Raw genomic sequence first — 20306 nt, 5'->3', positions numbered from 1 at the left:
TAATAAGAAGAAAATTATGATACGGGCAGGGGGGAGAAACGTGGCTGCACTGAACTCTTGATGGCGTTGTATCACGACTTACACCCATCTATTACCTGGACATACACAGACCAGACGAGAAGGACTTGGCTTTGGACCGTGTAAGAGACTCATCATTAGTGACCAACTTGCATGCCACGCAAATCAAACTGCAAGCCAAGCAATCTGTTACCGACTGCCACGACTTTGAAGGCAAATATTTCCCGGTGCCAGCCATGGTACGACCGGTGCAAGCGGGACCTTGGTGGAACGGGGGTGTTGTGGACGGTCCCAGAGAGGACGATCCGGCACGGGGCTCTAGTCATCTGGGTGGTGTGGGATTGTCTACCTATGGCGCGGTACTATTGAGAGTGTTTGTACTGCGTAGTAACTTATTAGTTAGTTATTCAGTCTGAAGATGCCGGCTGATATTCGTCGCCGCCGCACACGTCCGCTGCCATCCGCCCCGGCGTGCCTTTGATCGCAGCTTGATCCGCCGCGCAAATTTCTAAAATAAGACACTTTATCAGACAAAGCGCAGACGACCCAGTGAATTCCTGTTTACGTGTGTCTATCCCAATACCAGCACTGTATGTCGACCCCCATGCACATCACCAAGACCAGGGGGCGTCTACGTGGACAGCCGCGCGAGGGAAAAAAACGTAATCGGACCATGTCATCACTTCTTCAATAGTCTTGATTGCACCCCGCCTCTCATTTCATTGCAATCGCTGCTTCTTCTCCATTCGCCCCTTTTGATTTGCGTCTGGCCGATGGCAGTTCCCAAGCCCACCCAACCAAGACATCATCGGAGGCCAAGCTTTTATTAGCCGTCTGATCTTGACAACGATAAACAGACACCTCCCCAGCAGGCAGTGTGCTTTTATTGTTTCGCAATTTCTTATATCTTATATCTTCCGTTTCTGTTTCCATAATAGTAGAGAAGCCAAGTATCCTTCCTCTGCTTGTCGTCAGCGCTGCCTCCTCTAAGACCACCTGCCCCAACGGCGCCACTGCGAGCTCTCCTTTCGATACTGTTTTTCAACATCTTCATCATTCGTTTAACATTGTCACGGCTAAATCTCCCTACAGCCAAATAAAACCGGCACAAAACAGACTGTGCAAACGGGCCTAGCAAACCGTGTTGCTACCTACCTACGTGCCGTCAGGCCCTGGTGGGTGTTGACCTTCCTGTTCGCCTACATGCTTCCTGCCAGCTGCAAGCTTGAGCGACAGCAAGTATCGCTGTTTGCACAACATCAACCTCGTTTACCCCGTCAAGTTACATTTTCCGAATCATCACCTATATCGTCAAGTCGCCACTTCTCATTCTTGTCCTTTTGTCCACCACATTTTCTGCGACGACCACTTGGTCGCAGACCTTGAGCGACTGATTGCTTCCCCATTGACCCAGACGCATCAAGTTCCTGCACAGCATGGGCATTCTGATTCGACGCCCTAGCAAGTTTGGCCGCTCAAGGCTTCCCAGCCTAAGGCCTCGATTTATCCTTTTTGCCGCCGTCATGGCTTCCATGACGTGTCTTCTCTTCCTCACTCGCTCTACTGATTTGCGCATTGTTTCGTATGTTCACGACAGAGAAAACTACGACCTCGGCCTGTTTGGTGGCACAGAAAAGCCGCTGAAGATCCCTAAAAATGGAAAAATCGACGAAACCACGCCGTATTGGGAGCTCAGGGCCAGCGACATCAAACACTGGTCCGATCCCGACGACAACGAGGACCCTAACAACGTTCAGCCAGGGACGGAGCAAGACGGCACGCCACGGAATGCAGACGAAGTCAGTCGACTGCAGGATGAAAAAGACAAGCGCAAGCTTTGGAGATATCTCTACCGAGCGACTGCTAAGTAAGGTGAACATGCTACGAGACTCCTCTTCTGCGTACTGACTAGCCCAAGTCTCAAAAGCTCCAACCAGATCTATGGAAAGACCCTGGCTGCACTCGACAACAGGGATAACCGAACCGAGGAGCACGCCGAGAAGCTCGTTACCAAGCCCTTTTCCCACATCAAAGTCGGCTACAGCAAGGATGAGCCCGTCTATTTTGACCCTTACCCCAACTACAACAGTGACGAGTGGCAGACTGAGGGCTACGCACCCTACGTTTCGTGCAGAGGTGCGAATGGGAGACACATTGACGACATTATGGTATTCAAAGGCCGCCCTCAAAACTTTCCCACGCACCTAATGGGCAGCTATAAAGCCCTCAACCTTGATCCCAATATTTGTTGGGAACGCGACACGAGGCTCGGCCCGTATGGACTCCTTGAGCAAACGAGGCAAGTCGGTGGTCGCTTGCAGCTTCTGCACTGGGATCAAGTCGACTGGGGCAACCTTCAGAGAACATGCGTCAAGAACAATGCGAAGCGTTATAAAGAAAACGTGAGCAGCGATAATCCGTACCTTGCTGTCTACCCCGAGACACAGCGTTTTATTCCCGCTCAGTCCGGCACTGAAGAATCGCAAATCGCAATCAACGGCCACAGCAAAGGCAAGGAAGCGCACGGAGTTGAAGCCCGCGACACTCACACTGGTGATGTTTCTCCATCCGAAACGGCGGCACCCGAGAGCGAGGCCACGTCTCAGTACAAGACAGAGAACCGCACTGCCCTTTTGCTGCGGTCTTATACCGGCAAAAGGTACACCGAAAACGACAAACAAACCATTCGGGCCCTTATTACTGAACTCGCACTAAAGTCAGGCGGCGAATACGAAGTATTTCTCCTCGTCCACGTCAAAGATGGGACCAAGGATGTTTTTGGCAACGAACAGGACCGGTGGCAAGTCCTTTTGGACCATGTCCCGCCCGAATTCCACGGAATCACCGTCCTCTGGAACGACCAATCTGTCAAGGATATTTACACCGAGATGAAGGATGACGAGGAACGAGACGTGCACAGAGCGCAATGGTTATCGGTCCAAAAGTTCAGCTACGACCACCCTGAATTTGAGTACATTTGGAACTGGGAAATGGACTTTCGCTACACTGGCCACCACTATGATTTGCTTGACAATATTCACAAGTTCGCACGAAAACAGCCCCGCAAGGGCCTCTGGGAGAGAAACGAGCGTTGGTATGTTCCGGGGTATCACGGCGACTACGATACTACTTTTCGACAGTCGATCGAACAGCAGTACGGTGACGCGATTGTATGGGGTCCTCCGGATTTGCCCTTTATCAAGCCACAAGGACCAAAGCCACCGACGACACCATCTGAAGACAATTACGAATGGGGAGTCGGAGAAGATGCCGATGTCATTACCGTCGGGCCCATGTTCAACCCTGTCAATAGCCTTTGGATCATGGGGGGGGACATATGGGGCTACAGCGACGAAACGCACAACAGGGAAGACGTACCCAGACGAACAACTATAGTGACACACTCTCGCATCTCGAAACGCCTGCTCAACCTGATGCACACGGAGAATATGCGAGGCAACCATGTCGCCTCCGAGATGACGCCGCAGACGGTTGCGCTTCATCATGGCCTCAAGGCCGTCTTTGCCCCCCAGCCCGTCTTTATGGACCGACAGTGGACGAGCTCCTTCGTCGACAAATGGTTCAATGCCGGACCGGGCGGCGCTGCTGGCGGCTATGGCAGTGCCATGGGCTGGGGCCGCGAGCGTCGCTACCAGGGCACCACCTGGTACTACCGTGCCGAGCCTCCCAACCGGCTCTTCAACAACTGGATGGGATGGGAGGACACTGGGATCGGCGGCGCCACTTGGGAGCAGCGCCATGGGCGTCCATGCCTGCCCTCGATCATGCTCCATCCCGTCAAGGACCCGGAGCCGACGAAGAGTGGCCACGCGTCGGGCTTCAACCTCGGCTACGGCTAAACTCCTGTTTCCTTGAATCAGCAGCATTTCATATGACCCTTCAAAACCTTCCATAAAATTATACCCTTTTTCTTTCTTTCATCTACGTGTCGTTGATATCGACTACGAGGTGGCTTCCGTCTTTACCAAGATCTGCAGCTACGCTGTGACGATTGGATAGAGCATGCTCAGGCTGGCGTTTTTATTTTCATCCTGCAATTTTCTCTTATTTCTCTTTATCCTTCTCTTATTTCATCATCTCTCTCGAGCCGGCCATGGTCGGCGGTGGGGTTTTGCTTTTTCCTTGACGCTGCATGCCTAGTAGGTTACGCCAGGGTTTGCATCATGTATGGGCTTTCTGTTTATAGACTTTGTTGCAGGACGACTGTACGCCATAGATTAGACAATAGTTGGCAGATTCATTTGTAAAATAGAACAAGTTCAAATTAGTTGCTGCGTTTGCTGGTGCATGTCGACGCGGTTGTGAGCGTGGCCCCCCACTTAACAACTGTGGTCGTTGGCAACTTGGCTAGGACTTGGATTTAACATCCATCCGCGCGAATTTACCAAACGCGCGATTATCACGTTTTGGCTTTTGATTTGTCTAGATGTAGACTTAATACGATACTTGAACTACCTTTGCGACAATATGCGATACAGATGATACTAGCTAGGCGTCGGCAGCATCGGCAACCTTGGCTCGCGCATCACTCATCTTCCAGTCACGATGAAGCCGCTGCCTCCGGATGTGAGTTTCACGCCAACGTCCACGCCTCTCACAAATCGCCCCAGAAAGCTAACGCAGACCATAAGACCCCCACGCCGCGGCGTTTTCTGACCAAGCGCCCCGCGTCTTCCACGTCGTCCTCGCAGCAGACGCCCACGCCGATGCGCTTCCAGTCGTCGACGCAGCGCTTCGGCGCGACGCAGGGCGCGACGCGCGGACCGATGGAGGACGTCGAGGAGGCGGAGGCGTCGCGGTCTGCGTCCTCTTCATCACGGGGCGAAGGCGGCGAGTCGGACGGGCGCGACGCGGCGGCGTCGGACTCGATCGAGGTGGACTCGGACAGGGACAGCCTCGCGTTGCGGGAGGAGGGGCTGTCGCGGAGCAGTGAAAGTAGCGAGCGTGAGATGGAGGATGGTGTGGGCGGCGTGAGACGGCGTAGGAGCTACTTGAGCGACCTGGAGGAGGACGAGGACGAGGGGGTTGCGGCGATGGACATGGCTGCGGAGGAGCACGTGTATGAAGAAGATGTTGCCATGCCAGAGGCGAAGAGACGCCGGTTGTCATCTTCCGCGTCGCCTGAGCTGGGCATGGCCGTCGGGTACGATGTAGATGCGGGGCAGTCCGACGACTCGGAGCGAGAAGAAGACGAGGAGCACGACGACGTGCAGGACAGGACGCGCACGCGACCCGCCCCGGCGCAGGAGCCGACCTTTCGACCAGCGCCGCGCTTCAAGCCCGCGCCCGAGGACGAGTTCCTCGCCGCTGCGCACGAGCAGGCCGACGCTCCCTTCTCATCTCCGCCGCGGCGCGGCGCAAGGTACGTCGCGGGTGGGCTCGCCGCGCAGCTGCAGGGCCTGCTCTCGCAGGTCAAGGGCGGCGACGACGGGGGAGGAGGAGGAGGAGGGGGAGGCGTGGTCCGGCTGCGGGTGGAGGAGGCGAGGCTGGGCGCGCGGATGCACCTGGTCCGCGGACGGGTGGTGACGACGGCCGAGGAGGGCACGGAGGACGTGCGGCGGTACGTCCTGGCGGGCGGCGCGGGGACGGGGACGGGGACGGGGACGGGGACGGGGACGGGGACGGGGAGCGGCAGTGTGGTGAGGATAGGGCCGGGGCCGGCGTGGGATGTGTGTCTGGGCGAGGAGGAGTGGACGGTGGCGTGTGACTGGAGCGTAGAGCCACCGGAGGGTTGAGCAGTGTATTTATCCACGAATGTACGACTTTATGAAAAATTTCTCCTTCTAATTTTTTGAGAACTGAGAGACCAAAACGGTTGATGGGCTGGCTGGTGGTGATGATGCACTAAAGCGGGCTTGCAACAAACGCGATCTACTCTAACGCTCTGCGCATCTCGGATTCCATCAACTTACACATGCCAACTTCAACATCAAAGCAGCGGTACGAAAAGTAATGCAGGTTTGCATCTTGACTTGAATCAATGAGTCCTCTCTCATAACCCCCCCGGATACACTCAAACGCCAGCCCATGATAGGACACCCCTGGCGGCGCGTTGGCGCGCTCGGCGTATTGCAGCGGCACCACCAGCACATCCGGACTTGCGCGCCGCACACCGCGAGGACGTTCGGAACCTTGACCAAGCGGAACTCCGACGCCCTGCGGATACTATTCTGCGGCTCGGACGCGTTTAGCTGCGCGTCGCTCGCGGCGCTGCACGCGGAGCATCGCCGCAACGAGGAGCTGGTGGAGAGCATCGAGGTGATGGTGCAGCCGGGGAAGCGCGTGGGCAGGGGGTTCACGAAGGTTGCAGAAGGTATGCATGCATTGCCAAGTCACCTCCAGGTTTACCGAGCATGTCATGTGGAACGAGGTTGCTGATCTTGGTGGTTTAGTGCCTTGCAAAACGCTCGCGCAGGAGCTGGGGTTGACGATTCACGAGAGGAGCACCCCCCCCGGGGAAAGATTTGTGCTCTAACGGGCGGTGAGTAGCTCCCTCGAGGCACCAACTTGATCGTCGCCGTGTCCTTTGGGCTGTTTGTGCCCCCGAGGATACTCTCCTCTGCGAGGTACGGCGGCCTCAACGTCCATCCCTCGCTTCTTCCCCAGTGAGCATCTCGAAGACCCCCTATTCTTGAACATGCACGATTGACACCAAAAACACAGCCTCCGCGGCCCGGCGCCGATCCATCACGCCTACCTCCGCGGGGACCCCTTCACCGGCGTCTCCCTGCAGACCCTCGACCCGCGGGCCTTTGACCACGGCACCGTCCTCGCGCAGACGCCCGAGCCGGGCATCCCCATCGCCCCCGGGCAGACGTTCGCGCAGCTCCGGGACGAGCTGGCCGCGCGCGGCGCCGAGATGCTCGTTCAGGGCCTGCGCGACCGCGTGCACGTCCCGCCGCACGAGGTCGCCACGGGCGGAGAAGGAGCAGGAGGAGGAGGCCTGGTGCACGCGCCGAAGATGAGCAAGGCGGACGCGGAGGTGCGCTGGGCGGAGTGGCGCGCGGAGGACTGGCGCAGACGGATGAGCGTGTTCGGCGCGGCGTGGACGCGCTGCGCCGTGGCGGCGGCGGCGGGCCAGGAGAAGAAGAGGGTGCTGTTCACGAAAGGTGGCGCGGCGGATGCCGTGGCGGGGAGGGAGGAGGAGGAGGAGCGGACGATTCGGGTTTTCGAGGAGGGGGCGGCGGACGGTGGGAGGGAGGTCAGGGTCAGGGTCGACGAAGCGTCGGGCACGTGCTACGTCGAGGATGCCGAGGGGGCGTGGGTGGCCGTGGAGAGGGCGAAGCTGGAGGGGGAGAGGGAGAAGGATGCGGCGGCGGCGCTGAGGACGCTGTTCCGAGACGTCGCGTAGCAACAAAAATTTTGAAACGGCACACCGGCGATGATGGGGATGGGGGGTCCTTGTATATTACAGCATGATAGAGTCGACGATGACAACCTAGCGACGCGCGCATCATCCCCATGGCCAAGTCGCCGCCCCCCGGGCCTCCATGTTTGTACATCCAGCCCTGTGGTCCTGGCACGGTCCTCCTGCCTCAGATCTCGTCCTGCAGATTGTGAAGCAAAATGCTCTGCCCGTGCTCATCCCCCCCCCGCAAAGGCCGGCAATCTTGGGCAGCTCGATCCGAACCGGTCAAAGATACGGTGTGGCTGAGCTGATGAGGCTCAACTTTTTAAGGGTTCTTCCAAGGCTTCAGCCGCATCATTTCGGATATCGACATGCGGGACGGCGGCTTACGTATGGACCACGACCCCGACACTCTTAAGAATCTCTCACCTTTTTCTTCTTGAAACAAGTTTTTTGCGTTTTTGCCTGCGGCTTTTACCTTTACCTGTCAAAGCGCCGGAGTCTCAGTGATGAGTTTGTCGTCTTGGCGATGTCCTGGTCTCGGACTCGCCAGGGACCTTTTTTTTTTTTTTTTCGTTTCGGAGAATTAACTCCACCCAGCGCAAGTTCCGCGTCCACGGACGTCACTATATGCTTCCTGCAAAGCATAAACCCCAAGCGATCGGTCACACGAGGAACTACCACATGTATTGTAGTTCTTTGACAAGTTCCGTTGCCGAAACTTCCAAGCGCGCTTCATCTTCACGGCACCAAGGTCACACGAAGTTGGCCCCCCCCTTTCACTTGTTTCCCCTCATGTGCGGAACAAACAAAAAAAAAAGGGCAACACGATGCGGAAACACACATGCGGGGTCTGTTTTTAGAATGGACGGGCGCAAGAAATGCTGATAATCGCAAGCCACACCGGCTTCATCGGCATCGTCAGCGGAAGAACGGCCCCATCCAGCCAGTGACGTGACACGCCGGCGTCTGACTGACGCGGCCCCCTAATCAACAAGTAAATCCCCAAATAACTAGTTAACACACGTCAGGCGTTGGGGAGCTGGATGCTAACTAACACTTACATACAGACTGGGTCAAGCCACAAGTACCGCCGCCACATCCCGGCGCCGCCTCGGCCGCTGCCCCGTCCGTCACCAGTTCCTTGATTTACATCTCTTCCTGCCAAGATGGAAAAAAAAAAAGAGAGAAGAAAAAGTTTCAATCATGTCATCATTGGCCAGGTGAACTAGTTATGTACGTGCGCTGAATCTCAAACAATTTAATTCCCCTTTTGTCCATCGTTGCCAGATAGCCGCGCAGATGCCAGATCCACCACCGTTGCACAGTTCGCTCAAAGGAGAAACAAAACGACAACCCCCCTCCCCCCCTTGCGCCAGTTCATCAGCGCAGCTGCAGCACCTTGCAGGCGTCGTCATCAAAGCACTCTGCCCAAGGCGGAAAAAAAAAAAAAAAAAAAAGAGGCGCCACGGGGTGGCGGGTCAGAGGTGGTGGCTTCAGCTCATCCGCACTTTGACTCTTGTTGCAGACCATTTAGCTCGGAGTAGCGCCGGAGGGGGGAAGGGGGGGGGCAGACCTTGTCGCGTGAGCATCAGCTCTCTTTTTCTTGGTCTGTTGCCGAGGACCCAATCGAAACAACCTAGCTTGTTTATTCGATTGCGTATGCCCAAGCGGCAACTCCATGCCGGAGATTGGCAATTGGTAACTTGATCAGACGTGGGCTCGCGAGTTCGATGGCGCCGCTCTCGGGCTTGGGATCGCCGGCTGTCCCTCCGTCCGCGAGCAACATGGTGGGTTCTATAAAATGCCGGCGACCGCCCGTGAGTCTCAGCCCAGATGGTGTTGATGAGTCGAAAACGAAAACAGTCACCGTGGTCAGTTCAGGGAATCATACAACTTGCAGTCTGCTCCCCGCGCATGATCATCGGTTCCTGAGTCTTTGCGCAACCTCTTCGGCGGGCTACTTACACAACCAACCCGCCCTCGACTTTCGGCCGACGAGTCACCCAACCACACAATGCCTCGCTCAACAACAACACCGCGGATACCCTCACTCCTCCTCGCCGCGCTCCTCCTCCTCCTCCTCCTCGCCGGCTCATCCACCGCCGCGCCGCGCCCTCCGCCACCGGCGGTCGGCCACCCCTTCCACGCGCTCCAGTCCGTCCCCAACGGCCTCGCCCTGTCCCCCGTCATCACCGGCCTCTACGCCAACTCCTCCGCCGCCGCGCAAATCGCCATCCACGACGTCAACGGCAACCCCTCCTGGACCTGGAGCGCCGCCGACGTCGCCGCCCAGGCCGACCTCCCCGCCAACCTCCTCGCCTGCCTGCAGACGCCGACCGCCGTGCCCGAGGCCAAGTGGGCCGACGGCGGCCGCGCCGTCCTCGCCATCTACAACGCCGCCGCCGTCATGATCCGCCGCGCGCCCGGCGACGCCTCCCAGGACAAGCGCGTCCTCTTCGGCGTCTGCCTGCAGCAGGGCAACATGGGCAACACGCACAGCCTGGAGCTCGTGCCCGACGGCAAGCTCGCCGTCGCCACGACCACCTCCCAGATGGACGCCACCATCCACGTCTTCAACGTGTCCGCGGGTCTGCAGGCCGACCCGCAGCCCGTCCAGTCCCTCGACAAGCTGCCCGGCGTGCACGGGCTCGTCTGGGACGACCGCGCCAGCCTCCTCTGGGGCTCCGGCAGCTCCTCCGACCCCTCCGGCGCGACCCCCGGCGTCTCCTCCGCGCCCACGCTCAACGGCTACCGATACACCCGCGGCGCCTTCTCCACCCAGCCGACCTACTCGCACAACGTCAGCGCCGCGCTCCTGCTCTCCACCGAGTGGAGCGGCACCCAGTACGACGGCTGGTGGGACGGCAGCCACGACATGACCGGCGTACCCGGCCGCCGCCAGCTGCTCCTCTCCACCGACACGGACCTCCACGTCTTCGACATCGACTCGCAGACGTTCGCCAGCGGCGCCCAGGTCGCCAGCAACTACCTGCCGGGCTTCATGCCCGTCGACAGCAGGGTCGGCAGCGACGGGAAATCGCTGCCCCGGTCCGACATCAAGTCGCTGAGCATCGACGGCAACCTCAACGTGCTGTACGTGCAGGCCGCCTGGCAGGGCGTCACCTCCTACCAGATCAACCTGCTGCAGGACGGAAAGCTGCAGGCGGGGCTGACGTATCCCCAAGAGCTGTACCGTTCGCGGTGGTTCGCCGACACGCCGACGTGGCCCAAGGCGCGGTTACCGTCTTCGTAGGGTTGGTTTCTTTTGTCGGGGAGGCGTTCGTGTATTCTCCTGCATTTTTTTTAAAGCGAGATATCCATTTGTTTCCATCTACACATAATGAAGCGATAGAATTTCACCAAAACTTTCATCAGCCCGGTAAGACGGGGGTATCATCATGCATTGTGTCGTAGTCGCCGCCCAAAAGGCTTATCTTACAACCGGGATCGAATCCATTCCGCCCACTTGCTCAGGTCCTCGAGATGCTCCAGCACCTTGGCCAGCTGCTCCCTCGTCACGTTGCTCCCGTTAATCTCCTTGACAGGGCCCGGCTCCTCACCAATGACATTTTCATGAATGATTTGCACCAGGCCTCCTTCAAGGATGCTTAGCGTGATGTTGGCCGTCGTGTCACGCATGGGAAAGACGACCTGCATGTGCGGCGACGGATGTACCCAGAGGATGACGTCCAGCGAGAGGTCTGCCGGAACGCTAACCGGCATCCCGGCGTTTGATTTCGCATCGGATTTATCCAGGTTCATAAACTCGGCGAGTTGATCCTTCATGGTCGAGCTATCCGACTGCTCGGCCTCATTTTCCTCCGCCTTGTGATTTCCGCCACTCTCAGCCGTGGACTCGTCCTTTCGGCCAAAGCTACTCTCCAACAACGTCGACAAGAATGCATATTGACGAAGCACCGGCAGCATTTCGATAAGCTGGCGGGGATGCCCAAATGGAAGCTCTGACAGTTCTTGTGAGTATATGGGCTTGTAGATGAATAGGCTGTTCTTATGCGTCCTGGTCAGGGAGTCATTGTATGTGTTGATCATGGGCACCTGGTGTCTGCGAACAATGGTGCGTGGCTCGCTGATATCTTGCTTCGTGCCTGGCATCACCGGGAAGAAGAGCTGGTCAAAGGTGGGAGGCTGGCGGTTGAACTCGTTGATCATGGTCATCATCGGTGGCTCGAGCCCGACAATCGCGTAGAAGCGCGACCATTCGCTCTGCGGGAGAATAATGGGTGGATCAAAAGTAGCTGTGAACATGACGCGCGGCACTCTGGTGGTGGAGAGGTCAGCCTGGAGCATATCCATGCCAGCGTCCTTATTTTCGTCGTTTTGGGGTAATGAAACATTATCAGGCTCCTGCCAGTCCAGGGGAGGACTCAACGCGCCGCTCATGTCGTCCTGCTTGACAATGTCTTTGGAGATCCAATTCTCTGACACCCGAACGGGCGGTAGTCCCACGCCATCAATGGCAGCGCAGCCAAGGAGCATGGACCATACCTTGTTCTGGGCGCTCGCTTCCTGTCCCGCTCGCGGTGCGATAAATCTCCTCTCCTTCCAGTACTGTAGAGCCAGCCCGACCTGGCCGCGCTCGTGCATGACTGGTCTGCCGTGCCGGGTGCACATGGCAGAACTTTCTATCAAGGAATCTGGCCTGCCAGTCATGGTTCGGCGCAGCTGCTCTAGATCCCAGCCATACAAGCGCCCCAGGCTAGAATGCATGCTCGACAGCGCCTCGTGGCAATCCAACCCAGGCACAATGCTGAGCTTGTCCAGTCTCGCAAGACGCTCAAAGTTGATGGCGAACCTCTCCAGCGTCTTAGTCAGAGGGCTCTGGCCAGAAGAAAGCTGCAGATCCTTGAGAAGTATCTGACTCGCCGCATCGATGTGTTTTGTGACAGAGTCTGCATTTCCATGGTACGAGAGTGTCGCATTCTGGACAATGTTGTTGTCCAAGACAATATCAAGGGCAATAGCAGATCCGGCAATGGCTAACGTTTTCGTTTTGTGGCCTCCGGGTGTAGAATGTTCTTCGGACAGGATTTCCATCCCCAGCCGTTGTGCGAGTCGCTCGAGGCCTGCGTCGCTGACCATGCCCTTCTTTTCCTGTGTCCCCTTGTCAGTAAATACGCGCCTGGCACAGCCCAGAGACAAACCCGTACGTTCAACATTTTTATAATGTTCTCCAGTCGCCGCAGCTTCTCCTCCTCGCTGGCGTAGGCACCACCGACGCCGTCGAGGCCCGCGACGCCTTCGAGCCCCATATCGAAGCCGTTTCCCATCACGAGGGCGCCCATAGCTGCTGCCGTCGAGGGGCTGTCGAAGTTGAGAGCGGCCATGGTTGACTGACCCGTCATTCCCATGGTAGCAGGTGATTTCTTGACGTGCTGCGGCGACGAATGCTGGCCGCGCGGGGAGAAGGCAGCCTGGGCGGCGTTGAAGGGCGTGGAGACGGGCGGCGTAGCGGCGGGAAAGTGCGACGGCGTGCGGCCCTGCTGGCCGGAAGGAGTGCGGCCTTGCTGCGAAGTCGCATGCTTCATAGCCGCTGGCGTCGGCGTCGACATTGTGTGGGTGTGATTATGTTGATGAAGCTTCGGATCGACTCGAGGGCGCCGAGGCCGGACGGGTTTACGCGCCGGCGGCCACAAAGACCACCAGGTGACTGCGCAAAATAGTGTTGAAGATTCCAAAGCAGATCCGGCGTGATGGCTAAACCAAGGCAAATTGAGCCTCGATCTGGCAGCTTGGAACGATGTGCGTTGGCCCTGGACGTTGAAGATGCAAAGGCCAAAGGCGTGGTGGTTTGCGTTGGCGGGTGTTGAAGTCGCCCCACAACAGCTTTTCAAGACGGGTAGGCGACCAGGAAAAAAGGCTTGCGCTCGTATTCATCATCGAGACTACATGGCAATTTCTAGTCAACCACGGTCGCCGGCGGCCCTGAAGACATAATTTCTACGACTCAATACCAATACCATACACAGAACCACGACTTCTAGACGAGATGGTGCCGGCGCCGTTTCGCGGGCTCAACAGCCGCTTGGCCAGCCGGTCGATACGGATCATGATTTCCCCTGCGCCTGCTACGTTCGCCGAGCGACATTCGATATTACAAGTGCTGAAGAAATACGGCGCTGTGGATATTTTCAAGAGAGAAAATGTACGGCGAGGCCCTGCTCCATTCTGCCAAAGGACATCTGTCGTGCTGACTTTGATACGCGTGCTCAGCTAGAAGCGCATCGATACATTTCCGTCACGAGAACCGAAGACACAGCCCGGACGCTCACGCACCTGAGCCCAATCGCATGCCGCGTGTCAATCCCTCGCGTCGAGCCGGCGCAACGCGCCCGGCAGCTGCAAAGCCTGGCCCCCCGCGAGTCGACAGCCCAGCCCCGGATCGAATTTCAGACGCAAGCGACCACCCCACGCGGCGGCGAGGAGGCTCCGGAAGCGCAGGAGGGCGATGCCGCCGCCGCCGCCGCCTCTGGGGAGGGTGACGACTGCGAGACGCGCGAGTTCGTGCTTACCATCGGCCTCGCGCGCGATTACGACCACGGCCACGCGTCGACCAAGGCAACGGAGCACCTCGCGTGGCCCGAGGGCTACGACGCGGACCGGTCGCTCGCGGCGCTGACGCTGCGCGAGGCGCTGCCGGACACGCTGCTCAAGAAGGGGCTCTGCCACTGGCACGTCAAGCCCGCGTCGCCAGATGCGCCGCGGGGCAGCATGCGGCAGCGGCTGGAGCGCAAGCAGCAGCTGCCGGGGCAGATGGCGGCGGCGGCCGATGCGTGGCAGCCATCGCCGGCGCTGCGGCGGAGATGGTAAGCATCTAGAAAGGTGGTGAACGCTTACCAGGGTCAAAAGGTTTTGAAATACAAGGCGGCGGCAGGCTAGCTACGGTCTGGTGCCAGAATGGTCGGTTTACTCCGGGTATCAACAGGTTTTTTGTGGTTTGGTGTGTTGGCCTCCAAGGCAGCACGGCCACAGCCGGCCCAAGATTGCCCGATGGCAGTGTGGCTCAGCACATGCGGCCCGGCCGGGGCTGCTGGCTACGTAATAGTGCTGAGCAAGAAGCAAGGCCCCAGCAAGGGAACAGAAGAAGCTCTGGCGGTGGTGATTGTGGTTGTGAAATAAGGTACGGATGTCGGCGAATGATGTACTTTATTTCCTGGCTTTATCTTTCTCTTCTTGCAACCTCAAGTTGCTTGAGATCAACCCAGGATGCCATGGCCTCGGTGTCTGCAAGCAGATGACATGGCTTGCGCATTGAGAGCAGCAATGGGGGCCAAAACACACAACGCCCATCGCCGTGGGTAGTAATGAGGCAGTGATCGGCGCGCAACGGAATTACTGTGCAGTGGGCAATCGATGATGGGGCCATTTCGGGTCGACCAGGGTGGTGTTGAAGTGGGCGCCAGAGGGCGATGTAATTACGGTGTGCCGAGAGGCATTATATCTTTGTATGAATAGCTGTACATATTCTCACCTGCAAATACACACTGCATGCATGGACGCAGCATATAAATAGAACTCTAGTTAAGTGCATCAACAGACACGGGCTGCTACGCCGGTTGGCGCATCGGGATCTCCGTTCTGGCTCAACGCCCACGGGGTGAGGTACACAACGAAAAAGTCGAGCTCCAAAGACAACAAGAGAGAAAGAGAAGAGTACAGACCACGCTCCCAATTGAGTGGAACTCTCAATCAAAGAACAAGTCGTCACAGTGACGCTAGGCAACTCACAGTCTCGACTCGAACCGTACGCACCCACGCTAATCCGTGTCTCATTAAACTAAAACCTCTTGGAACAAGCGTCCAGCTGCGTCCTACACAGCGCATTGAATCTGAATAATGATTGGGCTGGGGATCGCTAAAACTCAGCAGCGAGGATTCCTTTCCAGAACTGACCCAAATGACCAGGGAGCTGTGGCGCTGCGGGACGCGCATGGATGGGCGTGGCTTTTGCCTTGTGATTGCCATGCTGCCGACCCGACAATGACATGACTTGGCCTTGTCCCGCTGTTACAGCTTTTTTTTTTTGCGCTGGACAGGGGGGGTGGTTGCCAGTCAGTCTTGGTTGACTGAAAAGCTTATTGGAGCTTGGACGTTGGGGGGGCCATCTTGTCCAGGATAGGTACTGTAGGAACCTGAGAGTGTACACAGAATGGCGGCGCATCTTGGTCCTCAGCAGAAGGAGGAAGAAAGACGAAAGCGGACTTCTCCGCTCAACCTCACGTTTTTTTTTTTTTTTTTTTTTTCTTCTTTCTTTTCCCCGGGTTTCTGCGATGATGTAGTGCTGGAGTGAAAGAGTGGCTTGTTCCATGAAGGAGGAGTCGTCTGTGACGCTATTCATACCCACCAAAAAGAGGGGCGGCCATCGGGCTGCTCATCTCTCATCTCGCTCAGCGCCGGAGCAGAACCTGGGACCCAGTTTCGGTACTTCCCCCCTCTGTTTTTGGGCTGGTAACGATCGTGTGGCCCGATGAGAGGAAGGCGGTGCGTTGGCCGGTTGCACTGGGTGGTCGCAGGCCTGCGCTCTCACTGGACAATGGCGGATGCTTGACCCTTGCTTGCCCAGACTGGCTGCATCTTTCTGTGTCTGGTATTGATTGAGGCTTGTCAAGTATCTGCGCTGTGCATCTTGCACCGAGGAGTGACAACGAGAACAGGAACCAGGGTCGATCTAATACGTGTGGCTGCATCATGCCCAAGCTTCGGCAATTGGGTCAGTGTCAACGTCATGCCAACAATCAGAGGGCTAGTTGCTAGGTCCATCCCGACCTTTGTACCTTGGTAGCAGAAAGTTAGGAGGCCGCCTCTCCACCTCCTCCTCTTCCAGCTTGGTCGGCTCCCCAGTCAAATCTGTTTCCTAACGCAGTGTCAGTAGCTTTCTTGTCTCATTACCAGTACACCCTCGCTGCTGGCTATACCAGATAAGCCAGTAGCTCGAGCCACCTTGGTGCGTGGTGTGGCTCATCGCTCCATCCGTGTGGCTCGTGAAACATTTCTTGCTTGCCCCCAAATCTGCCCTGCTATATGAGCTCCTTCCTCCCCAAAATCTTCCCACCTCTGTCTTTTTTTTTCCCTTCTCCTGTCACGCAAAATCTTTTGTCACAGTCCTCCCTCGTGCATCTTTTTGACGTCGTCCTAAACAAAAAAGAAAGCCTCCAAAAAAACAACCACGCAACAACACCTCTCTCTCTCAACTACACCACCACAACCATCACAATGGGTCTCCTCCTCGGTGTTCACCACATTGGCACGCTGCTGCTCCTGGTCACGGCCATTCTCCTCCTGGTCGCCTCCATCTCCTCGCCGGTCGTCAACAACCTGGCCCTTCTCAAGGTCGACTTCCGTGACGGCCTCAGCGCAGAGCGCGTCACCTTTGGCTCGTTTGGTTACTGCGAGATGTACGAGTAAGTTGACCCAGCGAATTAGCTTCCTTGTTTTGGCCTTCATTTCAGCCTAGCTTGTCGTGCTCCACCATGAGCTCATCTGGATTCTGGACAAGCCCACCTGCTGGCCCAGCCACGGCGCAAGATTTGCGCTGCTCGACGGGTCCACGGCATACCATACCAGCTGAAATCAACCGCTCAAGCGCCAAGACGGCCCGAGCAATGTCTACTCCCCACGTTCCTGGTCCAACAACGCGCTTCTCTACTCTTCCAATCGCTAACAACTTCCCAGTGGCTCGTCCGACTACTGCAACCGCCACCTCGGCTACAACCCTCTGCGCATCATCCGCGGCATTGACGGCCAGGTCGACAATGGCTCCGTCGGCCGCAACACAGCCTCGGGCTTGACCCGCGTTATGGTCCTGCACCCCGTCGGCGCCGTCCTCTCCTTCGTCGGCTTCCTCCTCGCCGTCATCGGCACCCACGTCATCTCCTCCTTCACCGCCTCGGTTCTTTCCGGCCTCACCTTCATCGTCACCGTCGTCGCCCTCGCCTGCGACTTCACCGCTCTCAGCATCGTCCACCACCGCGTCAACGAGATCCGCAACAACCACGCTACCTACGGCTCCGCCCTGTGGTGCGTCGTCGCTGCTGTAGTCACCTCCTTCTTTGCTACCATCATCGTCTTCCTCAGCTGCTGTGCCAGCAAGCGCAACAAGAACAAGCCCGACCCCGTTCCCAAGCAGGAGGCCGGCTTTGCTGACTCGACTGTCCCTAAGAAGAAGTTCTGGCAGCGCCGTTAAAGGGTGGTGCGTCGCCGTGTCTTGACTTGTAACTCTAGCGGGCTTCCCATGAGACGAGTCAAGCTACTACGACTGTGCTAAACCCTAGCTGTTCTGATCCCTGGTGCTCGACAAAACGTGGATGTGGTAATGGTTACTAATTTAATTCTGGTTATGCCTGCTGATCATGATGAAATGCTCGTCTCTCCGGCTGGTTTTGGAGTGTTTTATGCTTATGCCGTTCTTGTGTACAAGAAGCTATGATATCCCATTGACTCATGACTTGGTCATTTGACGCAACGCGAGTTTCTATATACACTGCTAGTAATAACAAACATGTCTTGAAGTTATCTGTTTTCCTCTTTCGTCTCTTCAAACGGTGCGACCCTTACGTCACCACTCTGATACACATAAACCCCTGTGGCTTTTTTACAACTTGACCAATCGTTTTCCGATCGCTAGGTAGGATTCATCAGTCCCGTGGCGCTGCATCATGTTGAGTTTCCCCAGTTCGTGGCACCCTCGAGCGAACCCTCTCTCCCCTCATCTGCATAGCTTTCCGAAACTGGCAGTTCAGCAGCCGAGACGGCTGACATGATCCGTTCTGATCCGTTCCGTGCAAAACGGTGGGCTTTCTGGAACATGCGACGAGCCAATTGGCGCACAAGGTTTCGAGTTTCCGAGATTCATGCAATCCCTCGTCTTAATTTCCTCGACACGATTAGTCATCTCAAACTTTATCTTGACCTCTCTGCCCCTTGCCAACGGGTCCGTTCTTGCGCAGGCTGATCACGCGTCGCATGAACCGTAGACGAGCCTTTGCACATGTTTCATTCCAACGTCAGAAAATACCAAGCGGCATGCCCTGGAGAGAAGGGTTCCATCGCCGGCAAACCATCGTAAGAGCAAGGGAAGGGTGGCGCGGGGGGCCGTTGAGGAATGCGAGTGGTGCTTTCTCCCCCGCCTCTTGTCCATGTGACTACAGTCAAACGTGGGAGCGGAAGCAAAGAGGGAGCAACGAACAAATGCATGTCTTGGATGCTGAATCACGGATAGAACTCGGGATTCAAATCGATGCCCACCTTGACTTGATTGCCGTACGCAACGCGCAAGCCCACCGCCAGAACGGCGAACCAGAACGAGGTCCCTATAGTGTAGGAAATCCGGTGGGTGGCTGGCCGGCGCCGACCACAACTCGTGGCCGGGCCGCACGCAATCTAGACTTGTCACAGGGCGCGCTTTTCGTAGTGCAACATGAACATGAACATTTACCACCGGTCATCCAACTTGGAATCGTTCTCTACGCCATTCGTTAGCCTCGGCATCATAGCTCCGCCAAGCCCACTTCGTCGTTCATATCTGACCGTACACTCCTTGACACGAACCTGAGTTTCGACTGCACGTCAGCCAATGGACACAAGATTATCTCATGAATAATCTGCGTACAGTCTTCTCCCTTCTTTATCAGGGCTCGTGAATATCGGCCCGATGTGCCGACAGTCGCTTGCTCAGAACAGAACTACAAACTCGGAGTGCCACTTACACCACCGCGACAACCGCAAATATCAACTTGTCAACAAGGAAGATGGTATTAAAAGGAATGACGATACTTCTGAAACTGATCTACCGCATTAACATTATCAACTACCGCCTCTTGTCAAACAATATTTTCTCCCTCCCATATATCCTTTCCCACCTATATCCACACAAGTTATTACAACTCCAAGAACCGCTTTCCCCATCCCAAGACGAAGAGCTTTTTCATTACCGAGCCAGCCGCCCCAAGAAGGCGAGCAAAATGAAAGACCAACCCGCCTCCTCGCAAGTTTCGCGGGACTTTTGATCTCTCTTCTCGCCGCGCCGCTGCTCTTCAGCAGTGACAGGCCATGCGAGGAGGCGCACGACGAGGCGCCTCCTCTTCTTCCTTACAAGGTGACGAAGAGGGCCGCGACACCCACGAGGGCAGCGGCGCCCGCGCCGACCTGCGCGGCACCGTTGGTGCTCACGACAACCGGGCCGGAGGGACCGGGCTTGCCGCTGTCGGTGCCGTTGTTGCGGTGGTGACCGCCGTGACCGCCGTGAGGGCCCGAGGGCTTCGGGTGGTGATGCTGGCCGCCGCCGCCGGGGACGGTCGAGTGGTGGTGGTGCGGGTGGTGCGGCTTTCCCGAGGACTCGGGGCAGGGCGCGGTGGTGTGGTGGTGGTGGTGGTGGTTCACCGGCGAGGTGTAGTGCGGGTGCCTGGAGGAGGAGGAGGAGTGGTGGTGGGCGACGCTCGGGGTGGCCGGGTAGGAGCTGGTGTGGTGGTGATGGTGATGGGTGCAGGTGGCGTGGTGGTGCTGGTCGTTGCAGGAGGAGTGAGGGTGGTGATGGTGAGTGCACGGGGTCGAGGTGGCGGCGACCGACATGGTGGGAGTGGTGGTGTACCGGGAGGACACCTCGTGAGCGGCAGCAGAGCCGGCGAGGGCCAGGACGGCAGCGGTGGTGCTGAAACGCATCTTGATATCAACGTGTGTTGGTTGGAGAGAAGAAGGGGTAGGTAAGGTAGGTAGGTAACGAGTGACTCGAACGCGAATAACGGGCAAACAGCTGTGGTTAGGAAAAAGGGAAAAGGAAAGCAAACCCGGCTTGGAGAAGAGGTGGCAGGTTTATATAGACCAAGATGCTATTTCTCCTAGCCCCTGGGAATTCAATGCTGGGGAGCAGAGTTGCCCTCGACAGAGCAACAAGAGCTGTCTA

General features: G+C 57.2%; 8 protein-coding genes across 8 annotated transcripts; 6 read left to right on the top strand and 2 right to left on the bottom strand.

Moving 5' to 3' along the window:
- Positions 1 to 1541: 1541 nt before the first annotated feature.
- Positions 1542 to 3878, top strand: ISF_06916 (hypothetical protein; the record flags this gene model as incomplete). Its single annotated transcript, XM_018850520.1, has 2 exons — positions 1542 to 1885; positions 1937 to 3878. The coding sequence occupies 2 exons, from the start codon at positions 1542 to 1544 to the stop codon at positions 3876 to 3878; spliced, it is 2286 nt and encodes a 761-aa protein (XP_018702165.1).
- Positions 3879 to 4584: 706 nt separating this feature from the next.
- Positions 4585 to 5774, top strand: ISF_06915 (hypothetical protein; the record flags this gene model as incomplete). Its single annotated transcript, XM_018850519.1, has 2 exons — positions 4585 to 4605; positions 4671 to 5774. 2 exons carry the CDS (start codon positions 4585 to 4587, stop codon positions 5772 to 5774), a joined length of 1125 nt encoding a protein of 374 aa, XP_018702164.1.
- Positions 5775 to 6066: 292 nt separating this feature from the next.
- Positions 6067 to 7390, top strand: ISF_06914 (Methionine tRNA Formyltransferase-like protein; the record flags this gene model as incomplete). Its single annotated transcript, XM_018850518.1, has 3 exons — positions 6067 to 6342; positions 6529 to 6644; positions 6703 to 7390. The coding sequence occupies 3 exons, from the start codon at positions 6067 to 6069 to the stop codon at positions 7388 to 7390; spliced, it is 1080 nt and encodes a 359-aa protein (XP_018702163.1).
- A 2014-nt stretch (positions 7391 to 9404) lies between these two features.
- Positions 9405 to 10643, top strand: ISF_06913 (WD40/YVTN repeat-like-containing domain protein; the record flags this gene model as incomplete). Its single annotated transcript, XM_018850517.1, has 1 exon — positions 9405 to 10643. The coding sequence occupies one exon, from the start codon at positions 9405 to 9407 to the stop codon at positions 10641 to 10643; it is 1239 nt and encodes a 412-aa protein (XP_018702162.1).
- A 182-nt stretch (positions 10644 to 10825) lies between these two features.
- ISF_06912 (Mediator complex, subunit Med1) lies at positions 10826 to 12960 on the bottom strand (the record flags this gene model as incomplete). Its single annotated transcript, XM_018850516.1, has 2 exons — positions 10826 to 12502; positions 12553 to 12960. 2 exons carry the CDS (start codon positions 12958 to 12960, stop codon positions 10826 to 10828), a joined length of 2085 nt encoding a protein of 694 aa, XP_018702161.1.
- Positions 12961 to 13397: 437 nt separating this feature from the next.
- ISF_06911 (hypothetical protein) lies at positions 13398 to 14218 on the top strand (the record flags this gene model as incomplete). Its single annotated transcript, XM_018850515.1, has 2 exons — positions 13398 to 13553; positions 13622 to 14218. 2 exons carry the CDS (start codon positions 13398 to 13400, stop codon positions 14216 to 14218), a joined length of 753 nt encoding a protein of 250 aa, XP_018702160.1.
- Positions 14219 to 16621: 2403 nt separating this feature from the next.
- ISF_06910 (Signal transduction response regulator) lies at positions 16622 to 17591 on the top strand (the record flags this gene model as incomplete). Its single annotated transcript, XM_018850514.1, has 2 exons — positions 16622 to 16809; positions 17081 to 17591. 2 exons carry the CDS (start codon positions 16622 to 16624, stop codon positions 17589 to 17591), a joined length of 699 nt encoding a protein of 232 aa, XP_018702159.1.
- Positions 17592 to 19495: 1904 nt separating this feature from the next.
- On the bottom strand, positions 19496 to 20065 carry ISF_06909 (hypothetical protein; the record flags this gene model as incomplete). The annotated part of the gene is made up of 1 exon (XM_018850513.1): positions 19496 to 20065. The coding sequence occupies one exon, from the start codon at positions 20063 to 20065 to the stop codon at positions 19496 to 19498; it is 570 nt and encodes a 189-aa protein (XP_018702158.1).
- Between the last annotated feature and the right edge of the window lie 241 nt (positions 20066 to 20306).

Source organism: Cordyceps fumosorosea (assembly GCF_001636725.1).
Source record: "Cordyceps fumosorosea ARSEF 2679 chromosome Unknown scaffold_19, whole genome shotgun sequence".
NCBI classification, from domain to species: domain Eukaryota; kingdom Fungi; phylum Ascomycota; class Sordariomycetes; order Hypocreales; family Cordycipitaceae; genus Cordyceps; species Cordyceps fumosorosea.
This window is presented reverse-complemented; position numbering and strand designations above follow the sequence as displayed.